Genomic DNA, 13436 nt, shown 5'->3' on the forward strand with positions numbered 1-13436 from the left:
GATTGTCTGCAATATCTGTATCAAAGAGACTAGACTTTGTGATTAATCAGGTAGGTTTCTTCTAATAACAATGTAAACGACCTGAAAATAAAAATGATTTAATGTTATATGTACTCAAACACCATTGAATACGTTCACCTGCATGTTAGGCCAACACATCTTTCTATGTCTTGGGTACAATTACTAAAGACAATGTCCCCCTCTTTATGTAAATGTTTTGCAGAGCTCCCACATTTCTTCAAAAAGGAATTGGAAAATCTAGAGGCTGAGGAGGGAGGTACAGTCTCACTGTCCTGTGAAGTGTCTAAACCTGGTCTGTCAGTGCAGTGGAAGAAGAACAGGCTGCCACTGAGAGCCAGCAGTAAGTATAAGATGAAGCGTGATGGCTGTCTGCTGGAGCTCCACATTGATGAGGTCAAACCTGAGGATGGTGGCAGCTACACATGTCAAGTAGAAAGTGCAGAGACCACTGCGTCGGTGGCAGTGAAAGGTGTGTTGTGTGAAGTTTATAATATGCAACGAGATATATTTATAGTTCTTATTTGGCACTTTATCTGGTGCTGTCTTAAATAATATATTATTCTGCTCTGTACCAACCAGAGCTGGCTCCATTCTTCTACAAGGAAATACAAAACGTAGAGGCTGAGGAGGGAGGTACAGTCTCACTGTCCTGTGAGGTGTCTAAACCAGGGGTTTTAGTTCAGTGGATGAAGAACAGGCTGCCACTGAGAGCCAGCAGGAAGCTCAAGATGAAGCAGGATGGCTCTTTGCTGGAGCTTCACATTGATGAGCTCAAACCTGAGGATAGTGGCAGCTACACATGTCAAGCAGGAAGTGCAGAGACCACTGCAAGTGTGACAGTGAAAGGTGTGTGTGCTTGTTGTGTGTTGTTGGTCTGGACTGTATAATATGCAACTAAATATATTCGTATTGGCAATGGTTGGTGATGGTATCTTGAATAATTGATTCTTCTGCTCTGTACCACCAATCAAGAGCTGGCTCCATTTTTCCACAAGGAACTACAAAATGTGGAGGCTGAGGAGGGAGGTCCAGTCTCTCTGTGCTGTGAGGTGTCTAAGCCTGGAGTATCAGTGCAGTGGAAGAAGAATAAACGGTCACTGAGAACAAACAGTAAATACACAATAATACAAGATGGCTGCCTGCTTCACCTCCACATCAATGAGCCCAAACCTGAGGACAGTGGCAGCTACACATGTCAAGCAGGCAGTGCAGAGACCACTGCAAGTGTGACAGTAAAAGGTGTGTGAGCTTTTACTGAATTTATATGGCAAATGTGACTGGGCCAGTGATATCTAAATCAAAGAGACTAGACTTTGTTGTTGTTCAGTTACGTCACTTGTAATAATAATGTAAACTTCCTGAAACAGGTAATGTGTGTGGTGGGCAGATATCTATTAATCTCTTGGGTGCAATTTCTGATGACAATGTTGCCATCTTTATGACAATATTTCACAGAGATCACACCTTTCTTCGAGAAGGACTTACAAAGTGTGGAGGCTGAGGAGGGAGGTACTGTCTCACTGTCCTGTGAGGTGTCTAAACCTGGTCTGTCAGTGCAGTGGAAGAAGAACAGGCTGCCACTGAGAGCCAACAGGAAGTTTAGGATGAAACAGGATGGCTGTCTACTGGAGCTCCACATTGATGAGGTCAAACCTGAGGACAGTGGCAGCTACACGTGTCAAGCAGGAAGTGCAGAGACCACTGCGTCTGTGACAGTGAAAGGTGTGTGTTATTGTTGCATGTTGTTGGGTATGAAGTTAATAACATACAACAAAATACTCTTTAATCAGGTGCACTTGTATCATAATTAAACGATGGGGTGATGTAGATGTCCCCTGGACTGGCCAAGCTGCATGCTAATATATTGTTCTGCTCTGTACCATTTATGTAGAGCTGGCTCCATTCTTCCACAAGGAATTGCAAAATGTGAAAGCTGAGGAGGGAGATATGGTTTCTCTGTGCTGTGAGGTGTCTAAATCAGGAGTGGCAGTGCAGTGGAAGAAGAACAAGCTGCCTCTGAAAGCAAACATGAAGTATGAGATGACGCAGGATGGCTGTCTCCTCCAGCTGCTTATCAAAGAGCTCAACCCTGAGGACAGTGGCAGCTACACATGTCAAGCAGGAAGTGCAGAAACCACTGCAACTGTGACAGTAACAGGTGGGTGGTAAGCTTTGATACCTGATTGGCAAGGAATAAATGCTGTATATGTTTTTTCATACTTTCACTACACATTTTATTATTAAGTTTTCTCATTCTCCTCCATAGCATTACAATCTCGTCCACCAAAGACAGAACCGCCCACTCTATTACCTCGAGTAAAGGGCACTGTTTCCAAAACATCTCCTACTCCAGAGAGCGAGAATCTGAGTCTCCAAGAGGCCAAACCTGTCCCTCCAGAGCCCAAAAAGAGAGCTAATAGGAAAGCTTCTATCACAAATTCAGAAAAGGATGTAGAGCCTATAATAGATCTAAATAAGACTATACTGAAGGTGGGTAAAGCGGATAAGGGAAAACGACCTGTCAAGTCTGTGGAGGAAGACTTTGACATTGTACAGAATATAACACAACTGGAGAAGGAAGAAGATCAAATGTGTGAGGTGGACAACAAACCAGAGAAGTCAATAAGATTATTGGGGAAAGATGACAGGATTGACAGGAACGTCAAAGAGCCTAGTAGGTCTTTGGAAACAGAAGTTTTCCTGGGGAAACAACAAATAGGCGACCTGATAAGTCAGTCAGAGAGAATTTCCGATGACATTGTGTTTGAACAGAAACAGATGTTACTTTGTCAAGAAAAGGAAAGTGAAGCCAAGCTGAGCGTAGCACAATCTGAAAAGCCTTCAGAGAAAATAGTTGAAGTTGACAAAAGAGAAAAACACATAGGAACACATGGGTGGAAGGACAGTGAGGACAGAAAAGGACCTGGGAAGCCACAAGAAGAGTTAATTGGAAAAGAAACATCAACGGATGATAATAGTAGGTCCACAGTGAAGGAAGGTGAAGCAGGTAAGACAGAAGAGGAGCCTTTAAAACCCCCGGTAAGATCTAAATTTAAGCCAGCTGACAGAAAACAACCTTTCACATGTATTGTCAAGAAAACAGAGGAGTTTGTTCCCCAATCATTAAAGGCTACAGTAAATGATTCAGAAGAGGACCTCAAACATACAGACTATATGAAACAAGTTTCTACAGAGGAAGAACGAGAGAGAAAAACACTGAAGCAAGTCTCTGTACATCACCTGGACAAACAGTCAAGAGAAGAATCAGAAACGCCTTCAATAAGAGAGGATGAACATGTCTCTCCAAAACCACCATTAAGGATTAAAAGCAAACCAAGAGGAAGAATGGAAAAACAAGAAGAACAAGAGCCAACAGTGAAAAGTGTGGTGAAAAGAACAGATGGTCAGGCAACACAACAGTTATTGAGACCTGTGGATAAAGAGGAACCCAGATTTGAGAGGAAACTGTCAGCCACACTAGACACTGAAGTAACTGATGAAATAAAGCACACTGTGAAAGCTGAAGAGAAAGATATAGACACCAAACAGCCGATCAAACAACCAGTAAAACCCATGAAAAAAGACCCTGGAGTCTACCAGGATATAAATGTTGCAGTTAAGCCACTGAGAAGGGAGGAAGAGAAAAAAATGATGGAAGCTGTTCCCCTTCTTTACCTGTCAGAAGATGAGACCTTCTTAGAGGCTTTGACAGAGATACCAGTGGACTACAGTAAGGATCAGCCAATTGGTCAACCCTCTATTCTTTCTCCAGTGCATGCACTCCAGGAGAAACAGCCTCCCCATGCTGCTTCACCAGATGTTGACATCAGCGCTGAATTTGAACCACAAATGCAAGATGCTGCAGTCAAAATCCAGGCTGCCTTTAAAGGCTACAAAACAAGAAGAGACATGCGACCTGTCTTCACAGAGGTGTTTAAGAACCAGAGTGCAGATGTTCATAGTACAATCACTCTAGTGTGTATTGTAGACGGAAAACCCAGCAAAGTGCGATGGCTGAAAAATGGCACACAGATCACTAATGACCACCGCTGCCGTGTTGAGACCACAGAGAACGGTGTGTGCACACTGGTGATCAAAAACCTCAAAACCAATGACACTGGAATCTATGCCTGTGAGGTGATGAATACATTTGGCATGACTTCTTACAATGGAAACATAACTGTTGTTGAGCCTCTGCAGCCGGTCCCTACAGCCCAGAAACCTGTACACCCACCCCTTGCCGCCATAACTCCTCTGCAACTTGCTCCAGTAAAGCCTGAGGAACAGACTGAAACACAAACCAAGAACCAGATTCCCACATCAGCTACAGATGATGCAAATTATGTAGAACGTGTGAGTGTCTCTTTGTGGGAGGCCTTCAACCTGACGGAGCAAGATACACAAAAGAAGCTCCAAAAGAGGAGAGGATCATCTCTCATTGCTGCCTGCTCCAGTGAGTAACTCACTTATATTCTGTGTGTGTACGAACAAATGCATAGATTTCCTTGGCTGTATATTTACAATATATACTGTATATGATCTGCTCTCAACAGTGTCAAGTCCTTCTGATTATGACACAGCTCCTGACATAATGGAACCTGTTGAAACCAGCCCAGTTCTTTCAAGGTCAGAGTGCAGACGAAGTAGTTTTTCACTGCTATTCACAAACGTTTTCTCCTAAAATGCTCCATGACATTTTCATATTTTTACAGGGAAGTTCCAAAGCCAGAAGATAAAGTACCTCCAAAGGACAATGAAGAAGCAATAAGTGCTCCACAAACGCCTATGAAACTGCTGAAAGTCGTAGGTGAGCAGTGTTGATTTTGTTGATTGTTGTTTTTTATTTTTCAATGAATACTTGCGTTTCATATCACAATTACCACATATGTCCTCCTGTGCAATGTGTAGGGGCTCAAGGAAGCAAAATGAGGACACCATCTCCAAAGCATCATCGTGCCCACACACCCTTAACTAGTACTGTATCTGGATCAGAATCAGAAGGAGAGGAGAATAGCCAAGAGGTACTTCTTGTATATAATATGATATTAGTGGGTTCATTGTGTGTGCTACAATTCTAATGTAACACATGTGAGAAAGTAATAATTGATATATTTGCTTTGTTTCCTGCTCAGGTGTTTGAAATGTACGTGGCTCGAGCTGACTGCAGCTCAACCGGTGGTAATAAGGACAGTTTCATCCTCAAGGAGGGGCAGTTTGTAGAAGTCCTGGATTCTTTTCATCCTGACAGCTGGCTAGTGAGGACCAAACCTGCTAAAACCAACCCTGCGCGACAAGGATGGGTGTGTCCAGCCTATCTGGAGAAGAGGAGAAGGGTAGGGTGTATAAATCCAATTCTGAATCATTTAAAGCTCCAGTGTGTAACTTCTATCACCAAATCACTGCTAGCCAAGGAAGCAGGCAGTGATATCAGACTTGTGAGCCTGTAGAGCTTTCTGTGAAGATGACTGTAGGTCCATTTTCCATCCATGCTCACAATCCTGATTTAACTGTAAAACATCCGCCTAGCCTCCACCAGTCTGTGTGCAGCCCAGAAATGCTGTCACAGACGCTAAGAGAGAACACTGATATACTGAGATGGAGTAATGTGGTGCTGATGAGCATTATGTGAACCCGATATTTGAAGTTTGTGCCATTTATGACACAAACACAGACATTAACCTTTGTTTCGTTAAATGTTTTTTATTAATATACACGGCTTGTTTAAAACAGGAGACCTTCCCACAAATAAGAACACCTCAAGAGGATCTTGATGAAATTGGGTCTACAGTAGAAGAATACAGGAGAGCTCTGAGGTATATTATTCTGCAGATATCTTGAATAAACTAATAGGAACCTCGCCATTAAATTAGTCTAATAAATGTTATGAGTCAGGTTATCATGATACAGTATGAATATGATATACCTGCACCAAAATTATTTTGTAGTACTGATTGCATGTACTGTATATGGACAACTTGTGGCCTGCTTGTCCAACAGTTCTGGCATGTATTTGTTCTACTTCCAATTTCTTGTGTGACAATTATGTCCAATCTTTCCATAGTCAACTGGTCCAAGGCCTAATCAATGGAGAGGAGGAGTTTGTTAGGGAAATGAAGATGTTCATCTCACACCAACTTAATTATTTGGACTCTAGTCACAATGTGCCCGCAAATATCCTCAGCCAGAAAGAGATCATTTTCAGGAACATCAAGGACATTGTGTCTTTGCATGAGCGGTAATACACACTTAATACACTTTTTTTTTTCTAGTTATACTGCCTCCACCTATGTTGACTCTCATTTGCCTTCATTCTAGGTCAGTCCTCCCTGGTCTAAGAGGCTGTGACACAGACGATGACGTGGCCATGCTTCTGATCATGCACTCCGAAGACTTTGAGAAGTATCTCCACTACATCATGGGACAAGCACAAGCAGAAGCTTGTGTCACTGACAAGGCTCTGCAGCAGTATTTCAAGGTATTCACAAAATATTTAAATGATAAAAAAATAAATTGTTCCGCAGCAGCATTATTGATGTAACTGTCTTCATTGTTTAAAATGTTGCTCATTACATTCCAGGAGTTAACACAATATAGTCAGTCGGATGAAACCATCATGGATGTACTTACTTTCCTCCAGAGACCAGTGGAGAGGATTCAAACCTACCAGGGTTTACTGAAGGTCAGTATACGGTTCCATTTACAAATGTGTGTATAAATTAATAGATTATGCCGCACACTAGATTTGTTTGTTTATTTTTTTCCTGGCAGGAGTTAATCAAGAATAAAGCCAAGAGTGGTCAGAGCTGCTGTCTGTTAGAGGACGCCTTCTCCATGGTGTCCTGTCTTTCCTTGAGGTCTGACAATCTGCACCAGGTATCACTCATCGAGAACTACCCAGCTCCTCTAATTTCCTTGGGTGAGCCTGTGCGACAGGTAACTACAGATGACTCACATTTCGCTTTCATTATAAACATTATAAGATTATAAAGACAAGACATCCTGAGAAACAAAAACTATAAACCTGTGTTGTCTATTAATTTGTTTCCTTTTGTCCAGGGAGTCTTCACAGTGTGGGAGGAATCGCCAGAAATGAAGACAGCCTCTAGAGGGCATCAGAGACAAGTCTTTTTCTTCAAGGAATGCATTGTCCTGTGTAAACTGAAAAGAGACGTGCGCATGAACAGTGTCACCTACACCTTCAAGAACAAAATGAAGGTAGGAGTAACAATGAGGTACAAACAAAAATCTTTCAATACCACAGATTCACAAACGTGATACTCAAAATTCAAGAGATTTCTTTAAAGATGAGTTATTTGCCATTTATACATGTTCACTTATAGTAAAAGTGCTGAGGAATTTCTGTGCAGGCCTCAGCAGTGTTAAATAAGAGTGGAAGAAACAGAATAAATAAATAAATACGGAAAACATTGAAAGCTATTAAATCTGTACACAAAATAAAATACAGTTAAATACCAAAAAAATGTATTTTACACAAAGAACACAAACACATGTTGCCTGATGCACACTGCAGCATTTATGGGAATAGGCTGCAAATGTTACAGTTGAATGGAAAAAAGCTGTTATAAAAACGTGCCTTGTGTGCAGTGATAGTGTTCGGTCTGACCCATCTTTCCTATTCTCACGTCCGTGATCCATCCAGCTGAATGATGTGGAAGTAAAGGAGAGTGTTGGAGGAGATGAAAAGTCTTGGGGGTTATGGCATGAGCACAGGGGCTCGGTGCGGAGGTATACACTGCAAGGCCGCTCCACGCTGGCTAAACTCCCGTGGCTCAAAGAACTGAAGGAGCTCCAGCAGCGCTCCAGACTGCCCACTAACAGTAAGTAAAAGTTAACACCAGGTCAATGTACTGTGATTTTTGTGTCTTTATGTGTAATTTCTGTGTGTGCATCAATAGGTCCACCAGCGTTTGATTCGCCACTGTCTGACTGCACAACAAAGATAGGACAGACGATTAAACTGACATGCAAGATCACAGGATCACCCAAACCAGTGGCCAGCTGGTTCAAAGGTCAGAAAAATAAGCCTTTTAAAATCATATATAAACAGTAACTTTAGCTGAGCATGTACACTAAGTAGCCACTTTATTAGGTACACGGGACACCTAATAAAGTGGCAGGAGTGGCGCCGAATGTGTCTGCTGCTGTGGCTCATCTATATTATTTTCAGTTTTTTAGACCATTGTCTGCAAACCCGAGAGATGACTTTGTGTGAAAATCATAGTCGGTCTGCAGTAAATTAAAACCAGCCTGTCTGGCACCAACTGAGTGTATAGCTGTTATTTTACAGCATTAACCTGTGTCTCCACTTCTCAGATGGTCTTCCTCTGGAGGATGACCCCCGTCACATCATCACAGCAGACCGGTCTGGCACCTGCAGTCTCGTTCTAGACAATCTCACTTCTGAAGACTCTGGACAGTATACCTGCTATGCCACCAGCTTCATGGGCACTGCTGGTACTCTGGCGAAGGTTGTGGTGCAGGGTGAGTCTGTGGATGCACGTGGGCCTCCAGAGTAAACTGCTGTACTAATAATAATAATTCAGTTGCTATTGATATTATAATGACCTCTATGACTTCTGCTTGAGTTGTAATTTATAGGGACACAGGTAATAATTAATCAGCCATTTTTTAATAGTTCATGTCTGTTATTAAAGCTATTTAGATTTTAAATATACACAACGTGCAACAACAAAACAAAAAGTCCCAACAAAAAAATGAAAGAAAACAACCAACCTTTTTTTTTAAATTTGAATGTTTTTCCAGCTCCACCCAGATTTGTGAGTCGGCTGGAGAGTGCTTGTCTGATAGAAGGAGAGGATATCCAGTTCACTTGTTCCACGTTCAGTGTTCCATTACCACGAATCAGGTAAGCCTCAAAATAAATAATCCACAAAAGACAACAGTGGTTGTAGAGGTTTTAACACTGTGTATGTCAAATACACTATGTTTTTAAGGTGGTTTAAAGATGGCAGAGAATTGACTGACCAGCAAAAGTATTCAATCGTGAACGACGCTCGTAGTGGAATCTTGTGTCTGACGGTCATCAGTGCAACTGTGGCAGATATTGGGCAGTATGAGTGCGAGGTATAAACCAAAGATAACAACCATGAGAAGTGTCCAAGATCTTCTTTGAGATATATTATGTCAAATATTTTCTTTTGTGCAGCTGTGGAATGAGTTGGGCTGTGTCAAGTGCAAGGCGGGTCTGTGTCCTGCTTATGTACCAACGAACGACACTCTGACTGACCACTCTCAGGATTTGCCACCTAAAGGTAGGATTGGACGAGCTGCTGAAGGTAAATGTCTTCCACACATGACGGAAACCAACAGGGTTTTCATGTGGTTGATCCACACGTCCTCTTAGTTTGACAAGGGATGAAGCACATGCCATTGTCCACTTTTTACTTCAGTGCTCGTCACCCTTTGTGTGTCATACCATGTGACACCCCTTCACTTTACAACAATTAGCATCAAAATCCTACTACTCATCCATTCAATCAAGTTTACGCCATTTTGAGATTTTACTCACTTTTTTCCTAATTTTTTTCCCCATTTCATACACACTCATGTCAACTACCAAACCAGTTATCACCAGATCCTCTGGGGTTATGGCTTGGGCTTCAGCTTTCGGATGAAGAATAAGTTTATGATGCAGTTGCTGCATTTGCAACAAAAGCCAAATAACATCAGCTAACTGCATTATATTACCTAAAATACTAAAGGGGGATACTGTGCATAATTTTTTTAAACATTTCTCCTATCTCCTTCATTGCAAGTGAAGGGTAATGTATAATTCATAAACAATCTCTGTCTCTGCTGAATGCAAGTGGTGGTGATTAACTGAGTCTTACTGACTGCTGAAATAAACCCTTACTCAAACACAGTCTCTAATTAATCCATCTGCAGCATTTAGGTCCTGAAAACAAACAAACAAACTTGGCTTAACCTTTCTAACTACACCTATACAAGCTTTTATTTGCCATAAACCTATAGGATCTTGTGGATACTATTCAACATTATTCAACATTATTCAGCACTATTCTGCATTTCCTGGCATTTCTCTCATCCATGAAAAGACATTGATACATTTATTGTATGAATGTTTTTTTTTTTTTTTCCATCATTTCCACTTTCCACACAGAACACAGAGTCAATCATGTGACTCAGTTAGACTCATTCAATAATTAGCATAATTATTGAATCCATTAATCCTTCCTTTAAAAAAATAACATCTTCTTATAAAAGAGTATACATATCCTTAAATATGTAGTGATTATCAACTGCTTTTGTATTTGTTGTTTTACCGTCGCCTTCACACAGTGTTAGCAATAAAGCTGGTAGTAAGTAAACACATAATAGGAGTTCAGTGGAGTTCACTTAAATGATGTTGATGAAAGATAGAGATGTACTTCATATTGACTATAATGTTGTCTCATTCACCTATTTTTGTTTTCTGGCTTGAATTGGACACCAATTCACCATGTTTGTCCTTCCATTTTCCATAACGTCATGTTTTTCCATCTTCCCTTTACCAGTCCTAAAGAAGGAAGTTCCTCACATGGACCGCTCCATGCAAGTCATCATTGTCATGATAATAAATAACCACCCAGCATTCCCCTTTTTCCCTTTCGCCAACGCATGCCCAGCTAACTCTTCACATCTACGAACACAAGATGGTCATGTGCTGGACAGGTGTTCCCTTCACACCCATGCAGGCGTGGGCATATGCTCAAATCCTGTTGATGAGGTGTGGTTTAGTGGGGTTAAACCCTCAAGTGTCAAGGTAAGGAGTGCAATAAAATTGCTCATGGTGAGTACGGTAATGTATACTTTTTGACTTTTCCTTTTTCCAGTGTTTCGGTGCACATTGATTGCGATAAAGATTCAGTTAATAATTAAAAATAAAGAATGATATAGTAATATTAAAATCTGTGTCCTTTCTGACTGAGATTTTGGTTTTGATAGATGCAGACTCCGAGGGCTGGTCCACTGCCTTTGTGAACAAATGGTTACAGGCTGATTTAAGCCCCACCTCCATTGTCAAGATGCTTCTCCCTCCGGAATACACTGAACAGTAAGTTAAGGAAAATATACCATATAGACCCTACTTTTCCTTCCTTGGACATCACTCCACACTGGCCTGTTGTCTGAATTAGTTACCACAACTGAATTGAGTGCAGAATGGTTAAAGTAATGCAAATATCTATCCTCTTTTTCGTCAGAACACAGTATAGCGCTGAGGAGGCTGTTCCATATCCATCCACGTCCATGGATCTCGCGGTGCAACTGCCTGTATGTTACCCTGAGGAAGTGGAGGAGGAGATTTACCTTTCAGAACCAATGCAAGAGATTACAGATGGTATTTTTTATCATAAGCTTAAACATAAGATTCACAAGTATGACTCCTATCAAATATTATATGATCGTCATTTGATCTAACTTCCTGCTCAGCTCCTCCCTCCATCCAAGTACCCACTGAAGACGTGTATGTAGAACCAGGCCAACCAGCTACATTTGTTGCCATCATCACAGGGAGACCTGCTCCTAAGATACAGTGGTACAAGGTAAGAGCAAAGTCCATCTGTGATGTTGAAATGGCATTGGATGCAAAGGGGTTTTGGAATGACAAAAACACTTACACTAAAATATGTTATGGTTTAAATATTTTTATTAAATGAAGACATGGTAGTCATATGTCTCATCTGTAGTCAACTGACAGCAAGCGGACTGCCATCTATTGGTCACACTCCAATCACAGCCACTCTCACATTAAGACAGTAAATGTAAACATGTAAACAACACTTCCTCCCATTCATTTCTTGCTGCACCAATGCTGCCTCACACTGCTGCTGCTGCCACCACCCCAGCCAGTTTCCTGCATTGCAATAAACGGTTTAAAACGATGCTCTGAATTACATTGCTGCTTTCCTTCTAGGTTATTACCTTTATTATAAAGTTACTTAATAGTCCTAAACCTGTTTGTTTCATCTGCAAATTGAAAAAACTACCTAAAAACTACCTTGTCAAAATTGTTTTTTTTAATTCTGTGATGACAGGATGAGGAGGATATTGCAGCCAATGAGAATGTGGAGATAGTACAGCACGGTGCTCGCTACTCACTGACCATCGTTTGCTGTGAGGGGGAAGACAGTGCCATATACACCTGCATTGCTTACAATAACTCTGGTCATGATTCGTGCCAGGCTCAGCTTACAGTGGAGGAAGGTGAGACAAGAGTATGAAGAGTATGCAGCTGTAAAAATAAAAGTTTTTATTTTAGATGCAGATTATTGAAGGTTCATGTATTCTTACCACAGGCCACCGCTTGCTGTGTCTTTATCATGATTATGATGTCAGATAGTTGTGTTGTTGCCAGTCCACTGAGCAACATTGCAACTGGCAATCCTTCTTCAAGCAAATCATTTCAGTTAACAGTGTGAATTTTGTGAGTCTTTATAGTGGTCCAGGCAGCTTGTTTTGTTTCTCCGTAGGTCCACTGGAGTGTCAGGAGAGAGAGGTGGAGCTGTGCAAGAGGAGAAAGTTATTCGCTGTCTATGATGTTCATGAGGAAATTGGAAGGTGAACCTTAACATAAAAGTGTGCACCCTACATTTTCTTAGAAATCCTTAACACGTATACTAGAAGCAACTAGTAAAAAAGCATGCAAGTTAAATTTTAGTGAAATGAATGTCAGTAGAAAACATCAGCAAACTTCATATTTTTCCTCTCCTCACCACGCTACACTGCAGTTGCAGATTTACCATGACTACCATCATCTTTCTTGGTTTCAGGGGAACATTTGGGGTGGTGAAGCGTGTCGTCCACAGACGGACTGGTGAAGTCTTCGCTGCCAAGTTCCTGCCTCTGCAGAGCAGCACTCGGACAAGGGCCTTCCAGGAGAGAGACTTGCTGTCCCGTCTGGCTCACCCCAGAGTGGCCTGTCTGCTGGACTTCTTCTGCACCAGACGCACTCTGGTGCTGATCACAGAAATGTATCCTCCCTGTTAAATATCACAAAATGATCACTGCTTTGTCTGTTGAGCTTCTTACAATTGATTTGTGCTTGAGTTCTTTAATACCGTGTCCAGCTGTTGCTCTCATGGACTTCTGGACCATTTATTATTGAGAGGATCCGTCTCAGAGAGAGAGGTACAAGCTTGCATTCATTCTGATGAATTCCTGTCTTTTTTTTCCTGCCCATATACTCAATATGGCTGTTGACTAATATACTACATATTCTTTCAGGTTCAGTCATACATCCAGCAAATCCTAGAGGGTGTTGGCCACATTCACAGCATGAACATCTTGCATCTGGACATTAAAGTAAGGTTCCCTGTACAATAACCATTGCTTATAAATATTGATTGTTGTATTATTTTTATGCAATTCTTAAT

At 41.4% G+C, this 13436-nt stretch overlaps 1 protein-coding gene across 1 annotated transcript in view; it reads left to right on the forward strand.

Annotated features, from left to right (window-relative positions):
- Positions 1–13436, forward strand: part of obscna (obscurin, cytoskeletal calmodulin and titin-interacting RhoGEF a) — a 42010-nt gene that overhangs the window by 19676 nt on the left and 8898 nt on the right. The window contains 30 exon segments of the mRNA XM_044047168.1: positions 224–490; positions 601–867; positions 994–1260; positions 1477–1743; positions 1913–2179; positions 2288–4474; positions 4575–4647; positions 4734–4828; positions 4930–5042; positions 5154–5354; positions 5752–5834; positions 6083–6256; positions 6337–6496; positions 6599–6700; positions 6790–6954; positions 7078–7236; positions 7682–7859; positions 7938–8051; positions 8356–8523; positions 8806–8908; positions 8997–9126; positions 9209–9314; positions 11008–11120; positions 11272–11401; positions 11494–11606; positions 12099–12267; positions 12534–12621; positions 12834–13034; positions 13131–13191; positions 13288–13365. Coding sequence (XP_043903103.1) covers positions 224–490; positions 601–867; positions 994–1260; positions 1477–1743; positions 1913–2179; positions 2288–4474; positions 4575–4647; positions 4734–4828; positions 4930–5042; positions 5154–5354; positions 5752–5834; positions 6083–6256; positions 6337–6496; positions 6599–6700; positions 6790–6954; positions 7078–7236; positions 7682–7859; positions 7938–8051; positions 8356–8523; positions 8806–8908; positions 8997–9126; positions 9209–9314; positions 11008–11120; positions 11272–11401; positions 11494–11606; positions 12099–12267; positions 12534–12621; positions 12834–13034; positions 13131–13191; positions 13288–13365 — 6599 coding nt within the window.

Source organism: Solea senegalensis, linkage group LG16 (assembly GCF_019176455.1).
Source record: "Solea senegalensis isolate Sse05_10M linkage group LG16, IFAPA_SoseM_1, whole genome shotgun sequence".
NCBI classification, from domain to species: domain Eukaryota; kingdom Metazoa; phylum Chordata; class Actinopteri; order Pleuronectiformes; family Soleidae; genus Solea; species Solea senegalensis.